Source organism: Aplysia californica, unplaced genomic scaffold, assembly GCF_000002075.1.
Source record: "Aplysia californica isolate F4 #8 unplaced genomic scaffold, AplCal3.0 scaffold00007, whole genome shotgun sequence".
Classification (NCBI taxonomy): Eukaryota; Metazoa; Mollusca; class Gastropoda; order Aplysiida; family Aplysiidae; genus Aplysia; species Aplysia californica.
The window spans coordinates 1237253-1251728 of record NW_004797277.1 but is presented as its reverse complement, the minus strand read 5'-3'; the positions used below and the strand labels follow the sequence as shown (position 1 = coordinate 1251728).

Genomic DNA, 14476 nt, shown 5'->3' with positions numbered 1-14476 from the left:
CGTGAATGAATTGTTCATTATGTTGTCAGTCAGTCGCCAAGGTCCTGGTGTTCATTCTATTTTTGAATCTTGTGCGTAGGTGTCCTTATGGCTTTCTCTCTTTTAAAATGTTTCTGTCATACGTTGTTCCAATTCTCTTTATCTGTAGCCGAAAGCCTATACCCTCTGACATTCATCTGTCTCTTGCGTATTGTCTAAATTAGTGATCGTTTCATGTTTTCCTTTATCAGCACTTCTTGGTTAATCTTCTTTTCTGTCCATGACATTTTCAGATTTCTTCTTATGAATAACATTTCTGTTGATATTACTTGTAATTTTCTCCCACCCATCAAAAAGAGCTGAGCCAAAAAAGGCCAGCACCTTCAATATTCAGAGTTTTGCAGCAATTGTGATGTTTGACATTTGTTTTTATTAGGCCCATAGGCTAGTCTAAATAGAAAACATTTTGCAGCCGAGCAATTAATATGCCTAAATAACAATGAGAATAAATACATAATAAATGAATAAAAAGAATGTTCCTGTCAACGTCTCTAGCAAAGAGATGGCATCGTAGGCCTAGGATCTTTTTATATTTTAAAAAGCTTTTTTGGGGGGCTATGTCGTTCGAGCATGTCCTTCACAGCGGGTCCGACCATTCTTTTGTTTTCTACATTGCAGTGTGCTCCCTCCCTGAAAAAGAAACGGGGAAAAATAGAGATTATAAATACAACAACCAAGCTATTTCGATGAACGAGTTAGGAGCTTAAAAAAAAAATAAAAAAAATGTTGAACTAAACAACTAAAGGCACCAATACTATGATAATAGTTCAGCAAATCAGATGTGGTATTCGTCTTTATGTTCACTCCTGTGTACAGTGGTAAATTAAACAATGGGCCTACACACTGCCAACCAGCTTGGTTGCCTCAAAGATTGAAACAACAACAGCACCACATTGATATCAAATACAATAAAAAATTCCGTGTTCTAGTACGGGTGGGGTTCGAACCCACGCGGAAATCATTCCATTGGATCTTAAGTCCAACGCCTTAACCACTCGGCCACCGTACTATGGAGGGCGAGGTTCTACATTAACTTCATATAGATCTAGCAATATAAAATATGTTTAGAATCTACGTCGACAATTTATCATTTTATTTTGAAAGCTAAATTAGGTCTTAGCATTTTGTTTAAAATAGGAATATTTTGAATAAATAAATTTTGGATAATGCTAATTTATCCCATGTGACAGGTAAATTACTCATCTGGCTTACATATTTTTCAATGTTTGGAAACAATCATACCTCCCTTGTAGACCATAGTGATGTGTGTAAACAACATGGCTGCGCTCTATCGGCGGAACCAATCGACAGATCGATGAACAGTCAGTTGTAGTTGGATTTGTTTGTCTCTTGCAGGGGTAAATATCTTAATATTAGTGGGGGTTTTTTCGGAAATCCAATCTCTTTCCTCTCACGATTTTTAATGTGCCTAGATCTAGATCTATGTCTTTTCTCAATGACCTTGCATGCAGATATGCCACGAGTGTAACCGTTTAGAGTTTAGTCATGAACTCGGCCTCCTATGACTTATGGCTCTAGATTGATTAGCGTCGCTAAAGGCTCCCATTAAGACAGTTAAATAGTGTGAGCCAGTAGTGTTCATATATAATTTATCACAGCTCTAACACGTACAGTGTCTTTACGAAAACCTTTAACATAACACACACACATATATATATATATATATATATATAGGCCACCTCTATTCTCACCCGGAGTGAGAATAGTGCAGGCGAGTCTTGTGGCTATTCTCACCCGGTGCGCGTTCACCAAATTTTGCGTTCACCCTAAACCACAGAATTCTACACTGTGATAACAGAAAAATTGTAAAATTCTGTGCCGTGAACAAACGTTCCATTACAATTGTAGCCTACTAAAAGCGTACAATTTTGTCTGTGGGCAGTGGAGAGAGAGAGAGAAAGAGAGAGAGGAGTAGCGCGAGAATTTCCGGGCAAAACAAAATGGCGACCCGCGTAGTTTGGCTCGATTCGAAAAGTTAAATAGCCGTAGCATCTTTGTAGACAACCAAATTTATTTACTTTTGTGTTTTAACATCATTTTTTAACTTTGTTTTGGTCAATTTGATCGTCCACAGCGATAGACAGTATTCAGAAAGAGACAGAGAGAGAGAGAAGAGGGGAGGAGTTGATCTTGCGAGAACTTCCGGGCGGGTGAGAATAGCCACTTTCATATATATAATCTACATCTAGTTCTACTGTTGGCCAAATGCTCACCCTCTGCGGCTCTGCTTACATTATTATTCACTATAGTCTATAGTATTTTTGCTGATCGTGTCATGTCTTACGTAGACCTAGCATAATAAAGGGTCAGCAAATGATCATCGATAGTGAAAGAAAGCACTGAATGGGGAAGAATTCCAGGTGACCCATCATCATAATAATCATATGGTTAGGGCCTTAGCGGAATAAAATTAAGGTGTTACAAAGTCTTGCTTTTTCAATTAATCATTTTAAGGTAGGTATGACACAACTGAGTCAACTAAACTTTTAAAAAAGATGTAGATGGAAGAAGGACTTCCGTAATTAGCGAGCAACCACCCCAACAAACACAATGAAAAAGAGACCTAACCCTAACAGGCCGCCTACCCCTACGGAACCCTCTATTCTATTCGACTGTCTCATAGTGGTCGCTCGTTACGGAAGTCTTCCCTAGATCTATACATATGTATGCAGCTTTGGGCTTTTTCCATGTCACAACAGTGTATAGCCAATATATATGAAGGCGTATTTTTTATAGAGAACTGGTCATTTCGTCACACTGTCATCTCGTCACACCCCAATAGGCCTATGTGACGAAATGACCTCTCTCCAAAATTGTTATTCTAGTAAAGTTTTGGAGGATGAGCAAAGCTTTTTTAAAAGTTGTGTAAATTATTAAATGTAAATTAAATCTTCGTCTAGACTGTTCCATAGCTGAACAATAGTTTTTGAAATAAGGCAAAAACAATGTGCGGTGAAGCGTTAGTAAATTAAAGCTTTATTTGAAAGTAAGGGTATAGCTTTTAACAAAATTGCAGTACCATACATTTTTATTAGCTATTTTATTTTGAACAAAACTAATATTATGATCTTGCCAATAACATCTTTCATCGAAACTTAAAAACTTTGTTGATCTGACTCGATAGATTTCAATTGTCAATAGGCCTACATATAAATGAACAGTGAAGCTGCTCGGGTAGGCACAACGATGACTCGCACAGCCGCCTTCCTCCCCCCTCCCTCCTGTTCTTCCACACACACACCCAAACCTCCCCCAAAAATCGTGATTTTTGCAATTGCCATGACAATGAGCGTTTGATGTTCGCAAATGTGCTACGAAATGACCGTCTCCATTCAACCTTGTGGATTTGGGGTGTGACGAGATGACTGTGACGTCTTGACTACACCAGTGTGATGAATAATGACCATACGAAATGACTGGTATTCGGCCTATACGCCCTACTAATGGACTCTTGAATCCTTCAATCCCAATCAGTTCTTACATTTGGTCAGACTGGGGTCTCAGGCGCACATAATGATGTAATTTTGAGTACGTATCAAAATACTCTCTTATCTATAGCACTACATCTTCAAAATGTCCTGTGAGTAGGCCTATGAGTAACAATATATATGCTACTAGCTAACGTAAGAGGAAAATTTGTGTTTTTCTTTGGAAAGTTTTAACAGATATGTGAGTGGATGAAAATATAGTTTAGGAAAATCCTGTTCCTTTAAAAAAAAAAATAAACCTCTCACATTTACAATTGCTGTTCAACAGACTAATTTTTCTATAATAGCCTACTAGCAGCACCAAAGACTAACAAAAAACACCCAAGCATTTGAAGTTTCAAAAGGATTGAAAAGGTAAATTTGAGAAATCACAATTCATATCATTGTCCACCCCTAAATATGTAACTTTTAGGCCTAGAATATCTTTTTTTAATTTTTATTGTGTGAGCACTTGTAGCAGCTTTCTTTGTGCAAATGCTGGCACTTAATGTGTTATAGAGGGGTGATTTTGTGTTTTGAAGTCTTGACATGGAGAAGGATTAAGAGAGCGTCCTATGAGACTGTACAGAGATGTATTTGTGCGGGCAGGTGGACTGTCTTGGACACAATTGATAAAGTACCAAGTAAAATGGAGATCATTGACACAGGTTATGTTACTCTGTCTGGTGGTTGTTGGACAAGATTTAGCTAAAAGAACTAGGTGCTTTTGCGGAATTTAAAAAAAAGCTGTACGCCACTTAAAATATTATGATAATCTTGCAGCTCACTGAATTTAAAAACCACCAGTGATGACTTTTAATGAGCAGAATGTTTTTTCATCACATCTTAAAATATTCTTTCCATGCTTTAATTTGTTTTGAAAAGAAAAAACCTGCTTTTTTCAAAATTCCAAAATTAAATATAAATTTTCTTAGATATGTGAATTATAAACACTATATAAGCCTATTGCTTTTTCTAACTGATAAGCTACTATAAGGTTTTGTTATACACACGTTGTGTTGGTTTCCTGCCTCCTAGAGATAAAACTATTGAATTAATAGTTGGTAGACCTATATCCCTTGTTCACTTTCGTCTGACCTCGGTTAAAACAAGATAAAATGAAATCTGTCTGTTTAATCATTCTCAGATCTTTGCTTAGCGACCTACGGGTGTAAAAGTTGGATTACCAATAGAATCTCAAAGCCCATCCATAAAAGTCACCATACAAACTAAGTTTCCAACACATTTTCTTTGATATAAAAAAATAATAGGGGATTTGCAGCTTACACCTAAAACATTTAAAAGGTATAACATGTTTTTCAATACCACACTCTAAAGTACGCCTATGAAATGCGATTCAAGAGACAATGTGAGTAATTTTCGAGACTCACTTGGAGCACATGGAGACGTCTAGACAGTCATATGATAAAATCTACAAGCTTACACTGAAATGAGGGGACAGGGTACGTGATGTCCCTGTCTCAAATGAACAATTATTAAGCAAGGTTACTCCGGGCCATTTATTTTAGTGTTCCTGTTTATGCATCCAAAGTTAATGCAGGCCCAGCGAGAAAAACTTTTTTATTACTAGAACAAGATTTTTTGAAAAAATATTTTTGTTTGGTAGCTGGCCTGCAGAAGTGCCATGCAAAGGTTTTCTTGCATAGATAACGTCTTAAATTAGCTAGAATTTTTTTCATAACGTGGTCAGATGAAAATGTGAAAGCTATAGGGGCCTAGAATAAATGTCCCTTTTTGATGAAAGGCTATTATATGATACTGGTGACTTAATAATTCATACCTAAGCATGAAATAAGTATGTTTGCCAGTGACAGTCCTATGGCCTCATATTGATTGAAATGTATATTATTTCGTTCTTCTGACTTTGAATAAAACCAGTGTGTTACTTTTGAGTTTTGCAATGTGCATCACTTGTACACTATTGTTTCCAATAACTACATACGACTTGTATAGTGCTTATAAATACATACGTTAATTCCTATTAGCAATCCACATGTCACATATTTTTAATCTGGTGAAGCAAAGTTTTTTTTGTCCATTGTATAGAAGTGAAGTGGAGAAAAATGCAGCCTTCTTTATAATGTGTTTGATTCTCCAGCACATTACATTTTTTTTGTTAGGTTCATGGCTTTGACTGTAATCAAGATAAAAATTTCTCTGTTAGTAATGATTTTTGAATTTTTTTAAAATGTAGAAAGGGTTGACTCCGTACCAAAATGTACAAATTTTACTGACAAAAATAAGAATGTCTTCTCTAACTGTTAATACAATTCTTGATACGGTTTCTCTTGATATTATTTGTGCAAAAGATTGCTTTGATCTGAAAATAGTGACATGTTAATTTATAAACAGTAAGTCTAATCTGGCACTCTTATTTTGGAAGCCTGCAGTTGTTTTATGAAACTGCAGAAAAATGTGTTTGCGTATGATGGCAGCGTGGGAAAAGTAGTGAAATAATTTGAGTTAAAATTTCTTAGTTTCTACACATTGACAAAATATTTAGTTGGACTATGGAATATGTCTTTAACTTTTCAGGAGCTATGCCTCGAAGTGTACAATGGAGAAGGACAGTCAGCGATGCTTGCTGCTGGCATCAAACGCAGGCTATGGATGCTACAATTTACATTCTCAGACAAACAGGCCCAACTGGATTTTTACTTAAAGAAGAAGGGGAAAGAAAGACAGTGAAGGTATGATAAAAATCTTTTCAGCTCTTTAGCTTAGGCCTACTGTATTGTCTTGATACAACGGTAGGCTTTCACGAAAGTGCATGCAGTTTTCTTTTCAAAAGTATCCTGGGCCTACATGGTCTATTGTAGAATTACTTCATGTAAGTCATGTAAGTTAAGATTCTCCGTATCCAATTAAACATTATGTTTGAATAGGAACCAGTTATTCACTCAAATGTGGAAATTATCTCAGAGAGACTGTTTAGAGTTGCAGGCGAATAGCATGTGAACCTGTTTGGTAATTTACTTGTTAGAAAAATATTATTTTTCTATAAGTAATAATTACTTGAGAACACCTTGTGAGTGAAAGCCAATGCTCATTACTTCTATTGACAGATAAGCATAGGCTAGAGGTATCACTGCAAACTGAAAAAAACAAAAATTAAAATAAAAATTTACTTTGACATCATTTCATTTCAGGTTTTCCTTGGCGACCCTCATACTTGCACTTGTCCTGTGTACAAAAAAGAGAGAGATTTGTGTAAACACATTTGCTGGCTGCTTCTAAGAAAGTTTAGATTATCTGTAAATGATCCATGTAAGTACTGTATTAATCTGCTATAAACTGTATGACTGTTACAAGGACCAGCTCTTTCCAAACAAATCACTGACCTATCAACCGTATGGGCTTTGCTATTTGTACCATACTCTAATGTTGAAATTTTATAAAGTATTATGTCCTCTTTTAGTTTTACCTTCCTTGACCATATGTGACGCATCGTGGTGAAATCAGGCTTTTGTCAAAATAATTAAATCAAAGAAACGGACATTTTTCAGCTGGTCTGGCAATTTTTATCAAATTTTGACTCAACAACTTTTATCTCTAGGTTATTTAAAAACACATTTCTGTAATAACATCATAGAAAAACGTTAATTAAAGATACATAAATGTAAACATTCAACCACTAGGGACTCTCAAAATGTAGGAGTCTCTAAACTTTGGTGGCCATTTTCTCACTAATTTCACCAAAGTTACCAGGCGACCCTAATCTCCTTCAATTGCAAATACCTTTACTTCTATTCAAGACAGATGTGTATTTTTTAAATTGAAAGTAAAACAAATGAATTTCTAAGCTTTCAGATGATACAAATAACTCCACGTGCCCAATAATTGACAAGTGCCTGATTCCACCACGTCGTGACACATATGTCAGCCCTTGATAGTTACAAAATTTTTGTAATAGGTTTTAAAACTAACATAAAAGACCTATCTAACAACAGATAATATAATGTGTGTCATGTCATGAGGCAGTGAAATCAGGCTGCTCGTTAATATTTGGGCATATGGAGTTATAGCTAGCATCTCAAAGCTTGGTAATTTGTCTTGCCTTTGGTGAAAGAAATACCCATCTATCTTAAATTGAAGTCGAGATATTTGTGATTAAAGGTGATTAGTGATTGGGGGGGGGGGGGGGGGGTAGGGGGGGTTGCCTAATTTCAGAGGTAAAATTAGCGAGAAATGGCCATCAAAATTTGGTTATTTCTACAGCTTGAGAGTCCTTGAAAACTGAAATTTTACATTTTTTTGTGCCCGTAGTCAATGTTTTTCAGTAAAATCCACTCAGAAAAGTGTTTTTTAATGGACTTAAATTAAAGGTGTTGAGCCAAAAACCAAAGATTCGTAAAATTGCCAAACTGGATAAAAAAATGCAGTTTTCTTCGTCTTCATAATTTTGTCGAGTGCCTGATTTCACCATGATGCCTCACATATGCTTTTCAGAGAATTTACTCCTGGAATAACATTTTAGAAAAGACATGCCATAGTACCAGTGGAATAACAAATTCTAATGATAGCTTTACAGCCCAGTACATATAGTGATTCATTTTCAAAACCAAATGTTAAAATGATTGGCTTGAATGTTATCTAGAAAAAATATGTATAATAATAAAATCTTTCAGAAATAAAATGAGTACAATATAATTGTGGCATGTCTTTCAGTAGGCCTAGTAGTTGGTACATTGTTTTGACGACTGTGTATTGATTATAGATATCTATAATCCCGTTATTTTATCTGTCCACTTTTTAAATTTTTTCTTTTTTCTTTTGGTGTTCCACTAGTGTCATGGCAACTCGGTCTAGTGGATATTGAAGTAAATGAAATTCTGCGAGGTCGAGTCACTGCAGATCAGCACAGAACTCGCCAAGCAAACAACAATAAAAAAGTTGTTGAGTCGGCAGATGGCCGGTCTGTTGTAGAACAGAGAGAGATTGCTGAGGATGATGTCTGTCCCATTTGTCAAGACGAATTTATGACGAAGAAGTTGCCCGTGACTTATTGCAAGTATGCAAATATTCTTTGACTTGTATGTAATATTTTTTTTTAGAAAAAAAAAAGTGAAACAACAACAACTAACAAAAAATAAAAGTTTTGTGCTCATTTCAGTGACAATTTTGAAGTTCTATCTCTGGTTAAGGAATAAACCCTTAGTTTATAATGAAAAGCATCATTTTTGGTTAAAATCAATCATCAATTGTTTTTGACACACATGGTTTTGTTTGTTTTTGAATACAGCTATGGCCTCTATTTATGTATCTCCTATCGACTCACTCTTTTGACAGATTTGGTTGTGGAAACAGTGTCCACATCAAATGTATGCAGGTATGGGCAGAGCATCAGCAGAAAACATCTCAAGAGGGCACGATAAAATGCCCTATGTGTCGTGAAGATTTTGGACCTATCGATCTTCTCAAGGCTGAAATGAGAAATGCAGGCTGTCCACCACAAGCTCCACCAGGGATCCGCATGGACAGACATGTTGGAATGGCTTGTGGTCATTGTAGCAGGGCTCCAATAGAAGGAAAATGCTACAGGTATTCCATTGATCTTTCAATATTCTAACTCTTCCAAAACGGAAATATATATATGTATAATATATATATATATATATATATATTATATGTGCATATATATATATATAAATAAAATATAGAATATATATATAAGCTGTAGGCTATATAAAATGAAAATATTCTCATATGTGAGTGTTACAATCACTGAACAGGAAAATAAATGTAAAAGTAAATGTTATAGTCTGAAAAATATCAGGTGTATTCTGCTACTGAAGAACGTGGACTGACATTTATAAAATTAAAAGTTCATCCACTTATCAACTTTCCAATTCACTTCAAAGATCCTGATCTTCTCAAGATTAAAATCTAGGTCCTGTTGATTCAAGGCTTAAAGTATGATGAATTAGTTTCTGTGCTTTTGTTTCTTTAAAATTGAATATATCTAAAAATGATATGGGAGTTTTAAGTTCCTATAATGTAAGCATTTAGTTTTCACTCTGTAAGATTATTGTTTTTCTTTTCCTTTTTTATTGCTCAGGAGCATGCTGTAGTATGTTTCCACCTTTTCTTTTTCAGATGTACAGTTTGCCCTACTTTTCATATGTGCCAAAGGTGCTTCAATTTACCAGTCCACACACACCATTCCTTTCAGTTTCGACATGTAAGTCTGACACTTGATATAACCCGCATTTGAAAATTTTGCGAATACTAGGTTTTTAAAAAAATATTTGAAAGAGATTAGTATAGTTAAAACATAATATGTTGAGGAGAGGGAAAAGAGGATGTTTGAAGGATAGGAGGGTATAATGCGGGTTTGATATCCTTGTAACACTGAAAGTTTGTTTCAGGTACAAGATCTCCTACACTAACATTAGTCACCGATAGGATTGAGTTCAGTGAATGAGGAGCTTGAAAAGTCCCCAAACTACTTGAGGTCCGAAATGCTGCTGTATGGTTTGAAATACAGACATCCGCTTAATACAACAGCTGAAAGGAAACAGTGTTAGAAAATATCACAATGAATTGAAAGGGGGTATTTGATAAATAGGAGATTTTGTTTCACATTGTTTAAAGTGATGTGGGTATGCTGTTTACTTAAAAGGTCAGTGAGAACTCTGACGTTGTTGAACTTGATTTATACTTTGATTTTGAATAAGTTCTGGAATAAAAATCTATCTACCTTTTTGTAAGTTCAAGAAGCACTTTTGTTGCATAGTATGTAATCAAAGCTTTTGAAGTAATCATGAATGTTAAATTTGAATTGAAATTTTTGATGTTCTACAGTTAATATTTTTACTTTGATATGGCATATACTTTTCAGAAACGTAACCAAAGATGGCGGGCTGCAGCTCGTACACTGGGGAGTAGTTTGCCACCTGCTATTGTGAATGAATTGCAGCACAGAGATATAACAGAAAATGACTACGACTTGCTGATGCAGATGGATAGGTAAGTATAGTAAAATCATCATGATACTATTTTTGTCAGTGTAATGAAATAAAGCATGTTGTCTGTCTCTATTTACCAAACCGACACTCAGTGAAAGTGGCAGTGAACCAGACATGTATACCATCATCTTATTGTCTACAACTCCTTGACTTTAGTTAATATACTTTCCTTGTAAAATGTGCCCTTTTTTCCCAACAAGCTCCTTTATTCTAAAATAACGTAAAATAAGATAAAAATAAATAATAATTTTATTGATCTGTTTGGAGAAATTTGGTTTACAATGGCAAACATATAAACATAAATTAAATACATAATTATGGATACAAATATACATTAATACAAATATAAATACGTACATCAATACACAATATTGCTTCCATACAGAACACTTTCACAAACATGCCATGCTTGATCGCCACTGTGCTGCCATCTGTTTTTTTAGCTTGTGTTGTCGTATCTTGCTCAAGGACACACCCCAGTGACCACCCTTCTTATCCTTGTGTCTCCAACACTTGATTGACTTAACTTTTGAGTCTAAACTCGGAACTTATTTAGCCACTGGAACCCCATTTTACATCACTCCAATATTTCGGGTCTCATTTTTCTCTGTGTCTCTCTAGCAACTCATGAATCTTATTGGGTTCTTTTGTTTATTCTGTGATTTCTTGATTTGATGTCCTTTTTTAAAATTCGAATTTCTTTCTTTTCTTTTTTTATTTGATGTGCTCTTTCTTTTCAATGTACGATTAATCAAGGCCCTTTATCAATATGAAATTTTTTAAAAGTTCAAACAACCCTCATGACATGTGCGATAACAGTCCTAACTTTTCGTCGTCAACACATATTTTTTAAGGCATGGCCAGGAGGAACTGAGTAACTTGTCAGAGGATGCCCTCAATGCTATTCCCCTTGAGCGTGTGAGAGATGGCAGCTCACTCTTGGCACCTGGCTCCCAGTGTCGAGTGTGTCTCAGAGGCTTCACCGTTGGACAGTTTGTACGGAAACTACCATGTAGGCATAAGGTATAAACTCTTAATTTTACACCTTCGATTCTATGGAGATAATCTAGTTTTATGAAAGTGTGAAAAGATTGTCGAAAATAAAATAATTGTGAGGCACTTTGGTGAAATCAGGTGCTTGTCAAAATAATGAAATCCAAGAAACTAGCATTTTTCTTTTCCTTTTTCTGCAATTTTTATCGAATTTTTGTTTTTTGACTCAACACCTTTAAGATCAATTAAAAAACACACTTCTGTGTGGATTTTACCAAAAAATGTTGATTTAAGGCACAAAAACGTACTCTTGCAGTTTCTAAGGACTCTCAAACTTTGGAAATCGCCAAATTTTGGCGGCCATTTCTCACTAATTTCACCTCTGAAACCAGGTGATCCCACCTCCTTCAATGACAAATATCTCGACTTCTGCTCATGATAGAATTGTATTTTTTAAACCAAAAATCAAGAAAAATCAAGAAGCATTAAAATGATACCAATAACCCCACATGTTAAAATAATTGACGAGTGCCTGATTCCACCGCGTCGTGACATATATGAGTTTAGAAATGTAGTCAGCTATGAAGAATAAATAAACATGTACTGCCTGCAAAGTAATACATTGACAAAGTACCACAATCTATAATCATTTCAAGTGCACAAATCCTCTTGCTGGTCACCACAATTCAGTATCTTGTGTTATGTAAACACTTCTGAATGCAAAAGATACCAGTTCAGTTTTCATCTTAGGTAGATATATTATTGAAAATCAGCCTTTTGATTTCGAGATATTATTGCCTGTAACTAAAATTTGCTCTGAAAGACAAGGTCAAAGGTTAGGAAAGTATTTAGTTACTTTTAGTTAGTCTAGTGATATTAAACGCCCAAGATTAGTACTAGACAATAACATACAGAAAAAAAAGGAGGAAAGGAAACGAAGATATATGTTAGAAGCAAACTGAGCTAGTGACATGTCAACTACTTACATCCTATCTCTTACGTGATATAATGTCAATGAGACCTTGAATAAAACAATCAAAGGAAATACATTGTAGATTGAATTAGACTATATTAACAATTTTCATTCTCTACTATATTTTTTACTACGCATTTTGTGTTTTCAGTTTCACAAAGACTGCATTGACAGTTGGCTTCTACATTCTCATCCAAACTGTCCTATAGATGGAATTGTAGTTGCTAGTGTTGCTACTGGCAACAGGTCACAAAGGTGAGAACTTTTTTTTGCTTTTCTTTTTTCTTTGCTTATGATTTACTTTTACTTGAGTGTTGATTATAATAGTGGAGAGAAGGAAACTGTAGTGTATGTTTGTGTGTATATTATGTGTGTGTGTGTGTGTGTGTGTGTGTGTGTGTGTGTGTGTGTGTGTGTGTGTGTGTGTGTGTGTGTGTGTGTGTGTTTATGTTTATTTTGTTTGTTCTTCTAAATTAGTGGAAGGATGCTGTATTGTCTTGTGTTGTGGTTGTCTGGAATTTCAAGTTGTATTAAAAAAGATTGGGTTAAAACTCTTTTTTAAGACAAACATTTAGTCACATAGGTCTTTCATTTGTAAGCAAAAGCATGACTCATCATTATACCCACCTTACTTTCACATGGCATTGTGCCAAAAGGCACTCTCCCAAATGGTGCTAGATTGACAACGCCTCCTTATTATCAAATTCACTTTCATGTTATCTCATTTATGTCATGACAGGTCAGAGGCGGAGGTCACTGATGTGAACGAGATGGGACCAGAGGTGGAGCAGGCCCATGCTGATAACGGTTTGGCTTTAACAGCTTTTGGCATACCCATGGCTGCATCCAGGTTGAGGGATGGCTCGGGGAGAGGTAGAAATGACACAAGACGCCGCCCACATGGGATACAGAGTGCAGTAGAACATATTGGTGTAGGTCCACAAGCTTTGCAACTACAACTGTGTGGAAGAAGAGTGAACAGCTTGGAGGAGAATTCTGACAGGTAAAATTTTAGTTTTCTCTTCATATTCCCACTTTGGTAAAATATGTTTTACGTTGGAAATTTGTGATTATCAAAATTTGTGTTTTAATGACTCTCCGAACACTCAATTAACTCACAACACAGCAGCTGACATGACCATGACTTCGCACGGATCTGCAAAGTGCTCAGATGAAAACACCGCCTGACCCGACTCTCCTACACGGTCGGTCGAGTAGAAAATACCAGTTACTAAAGACTTACCAACAGTGTACATTTGGACATCTGGTATTGACTATGTAGGATAATTTGAAATATTTTGTTTTTCTCTTTAGTGGGAATATTCAGAAGAGTGGTGCCTAGTTTCTGGACTTTAAGATCCCCCTGACATTATGAACTTGATGAATTTTTAAGAAACACAGACTGGTGTGCATGATTCCGTGCCATTTTTTACTTCTGCTTATTGTGAGCTTTCTGTTAACATCTACATCCATGGAAATTGAATGGCAACAATAGTAGTGATAAAAATGATAATGTTATCAATGGAGAAAATAATAATTGATGATGATGATGATGATGATGATGATGATGATGATGATGATGATGATGATGATGAAGATGATGATGATGATGATGATGATGATGATGAGGATGACGATGATTGCAGTGTTGGATGGTCCCACAAAGCTTGGTTTTGCTTTATTATGTGGAAATGATCTGCCCCATTGCAGTAAAACATTTACAGTCAGACCTCATTATACCGCCACCCTCAGGGCAAACATGAAATTGGTGGAGCAACGGGGCTGGCAGTTAAACGGGGCTCCTCAGATGTAGAGCACCGACTGCCCAACGTCAAGAAGACATGATTCTGCAGTGCAGTATGTGTTTGAAAAGTGCATTTTTGTTGATGATATACATGAGCATACTCATGTATTCAGAGATGAGAGTCTTCTCTCTCTCTCTTTCTCTCTCTCTCTCTCTCTCTCTCTCTCTCTCTCTCTCTCTCTCTCTCTCT

At 35.8% G+C, this 14476-nt stretch overlaps 1 protein-coding gene and 1 non-coding gene across 3 annotated transcripts in view; one reads left to right on the top strand and one right to left on the bottom strand.

Annotated features, from left to right (window-relative positions):
• Nucleotides 1-965: 965 nt before the first annotated feature.
• Nucleotides 966-1048, bottom strand: TRNAL-UAA. Its single transcript has one exon. It is a non-coding gene; the product is annotated as a tRNA-Leu (tRNA).
• Nucleotides 1049-1317: 269 nt separating this feature from the next.
• Nucleotides 1318-14476, top strand: part of LOC101852810 (E3 ubiquitin-protein ligase Zswim2) — a 43077-nt gene continuing 29918 nt past the window's right edge. The window contains exons 1-10 of one of the 2 annotated variants that reach the window (XM_013081483.2): nucleotides 1318-1397; nucleotides 6084-6238; nucleotides 6698-6815; nucleotides 8337-8559; nucleotides 8838-9089; nucleotides 9645-9729; nucleotides 10390-10517; nucleotides 11371-11539; nucleotides 12634-12737; nucleotides 13222-13485. In XM_013081483.2, the coding sequence (XP_012936937.1) occupies nucleotides 6089-6238; nucleotides 6698-6815; nucleotides 8337-8559; nucleotides 8838-9089; nucleotides 9645-9729; nucleotides 10390-10517; nucleotides 11371-11539; nucleotides 12634-12737; nucleotides 13222-13485 (1493 nt within the window). In that variant the 5' untranslated portion in view covers nucleotides 1318-1397; nucleotides 6084-6088. Of the gene's footprint in view, nucleotides 1398-2168; nucleotides 2211-6083; nucleotides 6239-6697; nucleotides 6816-8336; nucleotides 8560-8837; nucleotides 9090-9644; nucleotides 9730-10389; nucleotides 10518-11370; nucleotides 11540-12633; nucleotides 12738-13221; nucleotides 13486-14476 lie in introns of those variants that run through there. The other variant, XM_013081490.2, reaches the window with a different exon arrangement.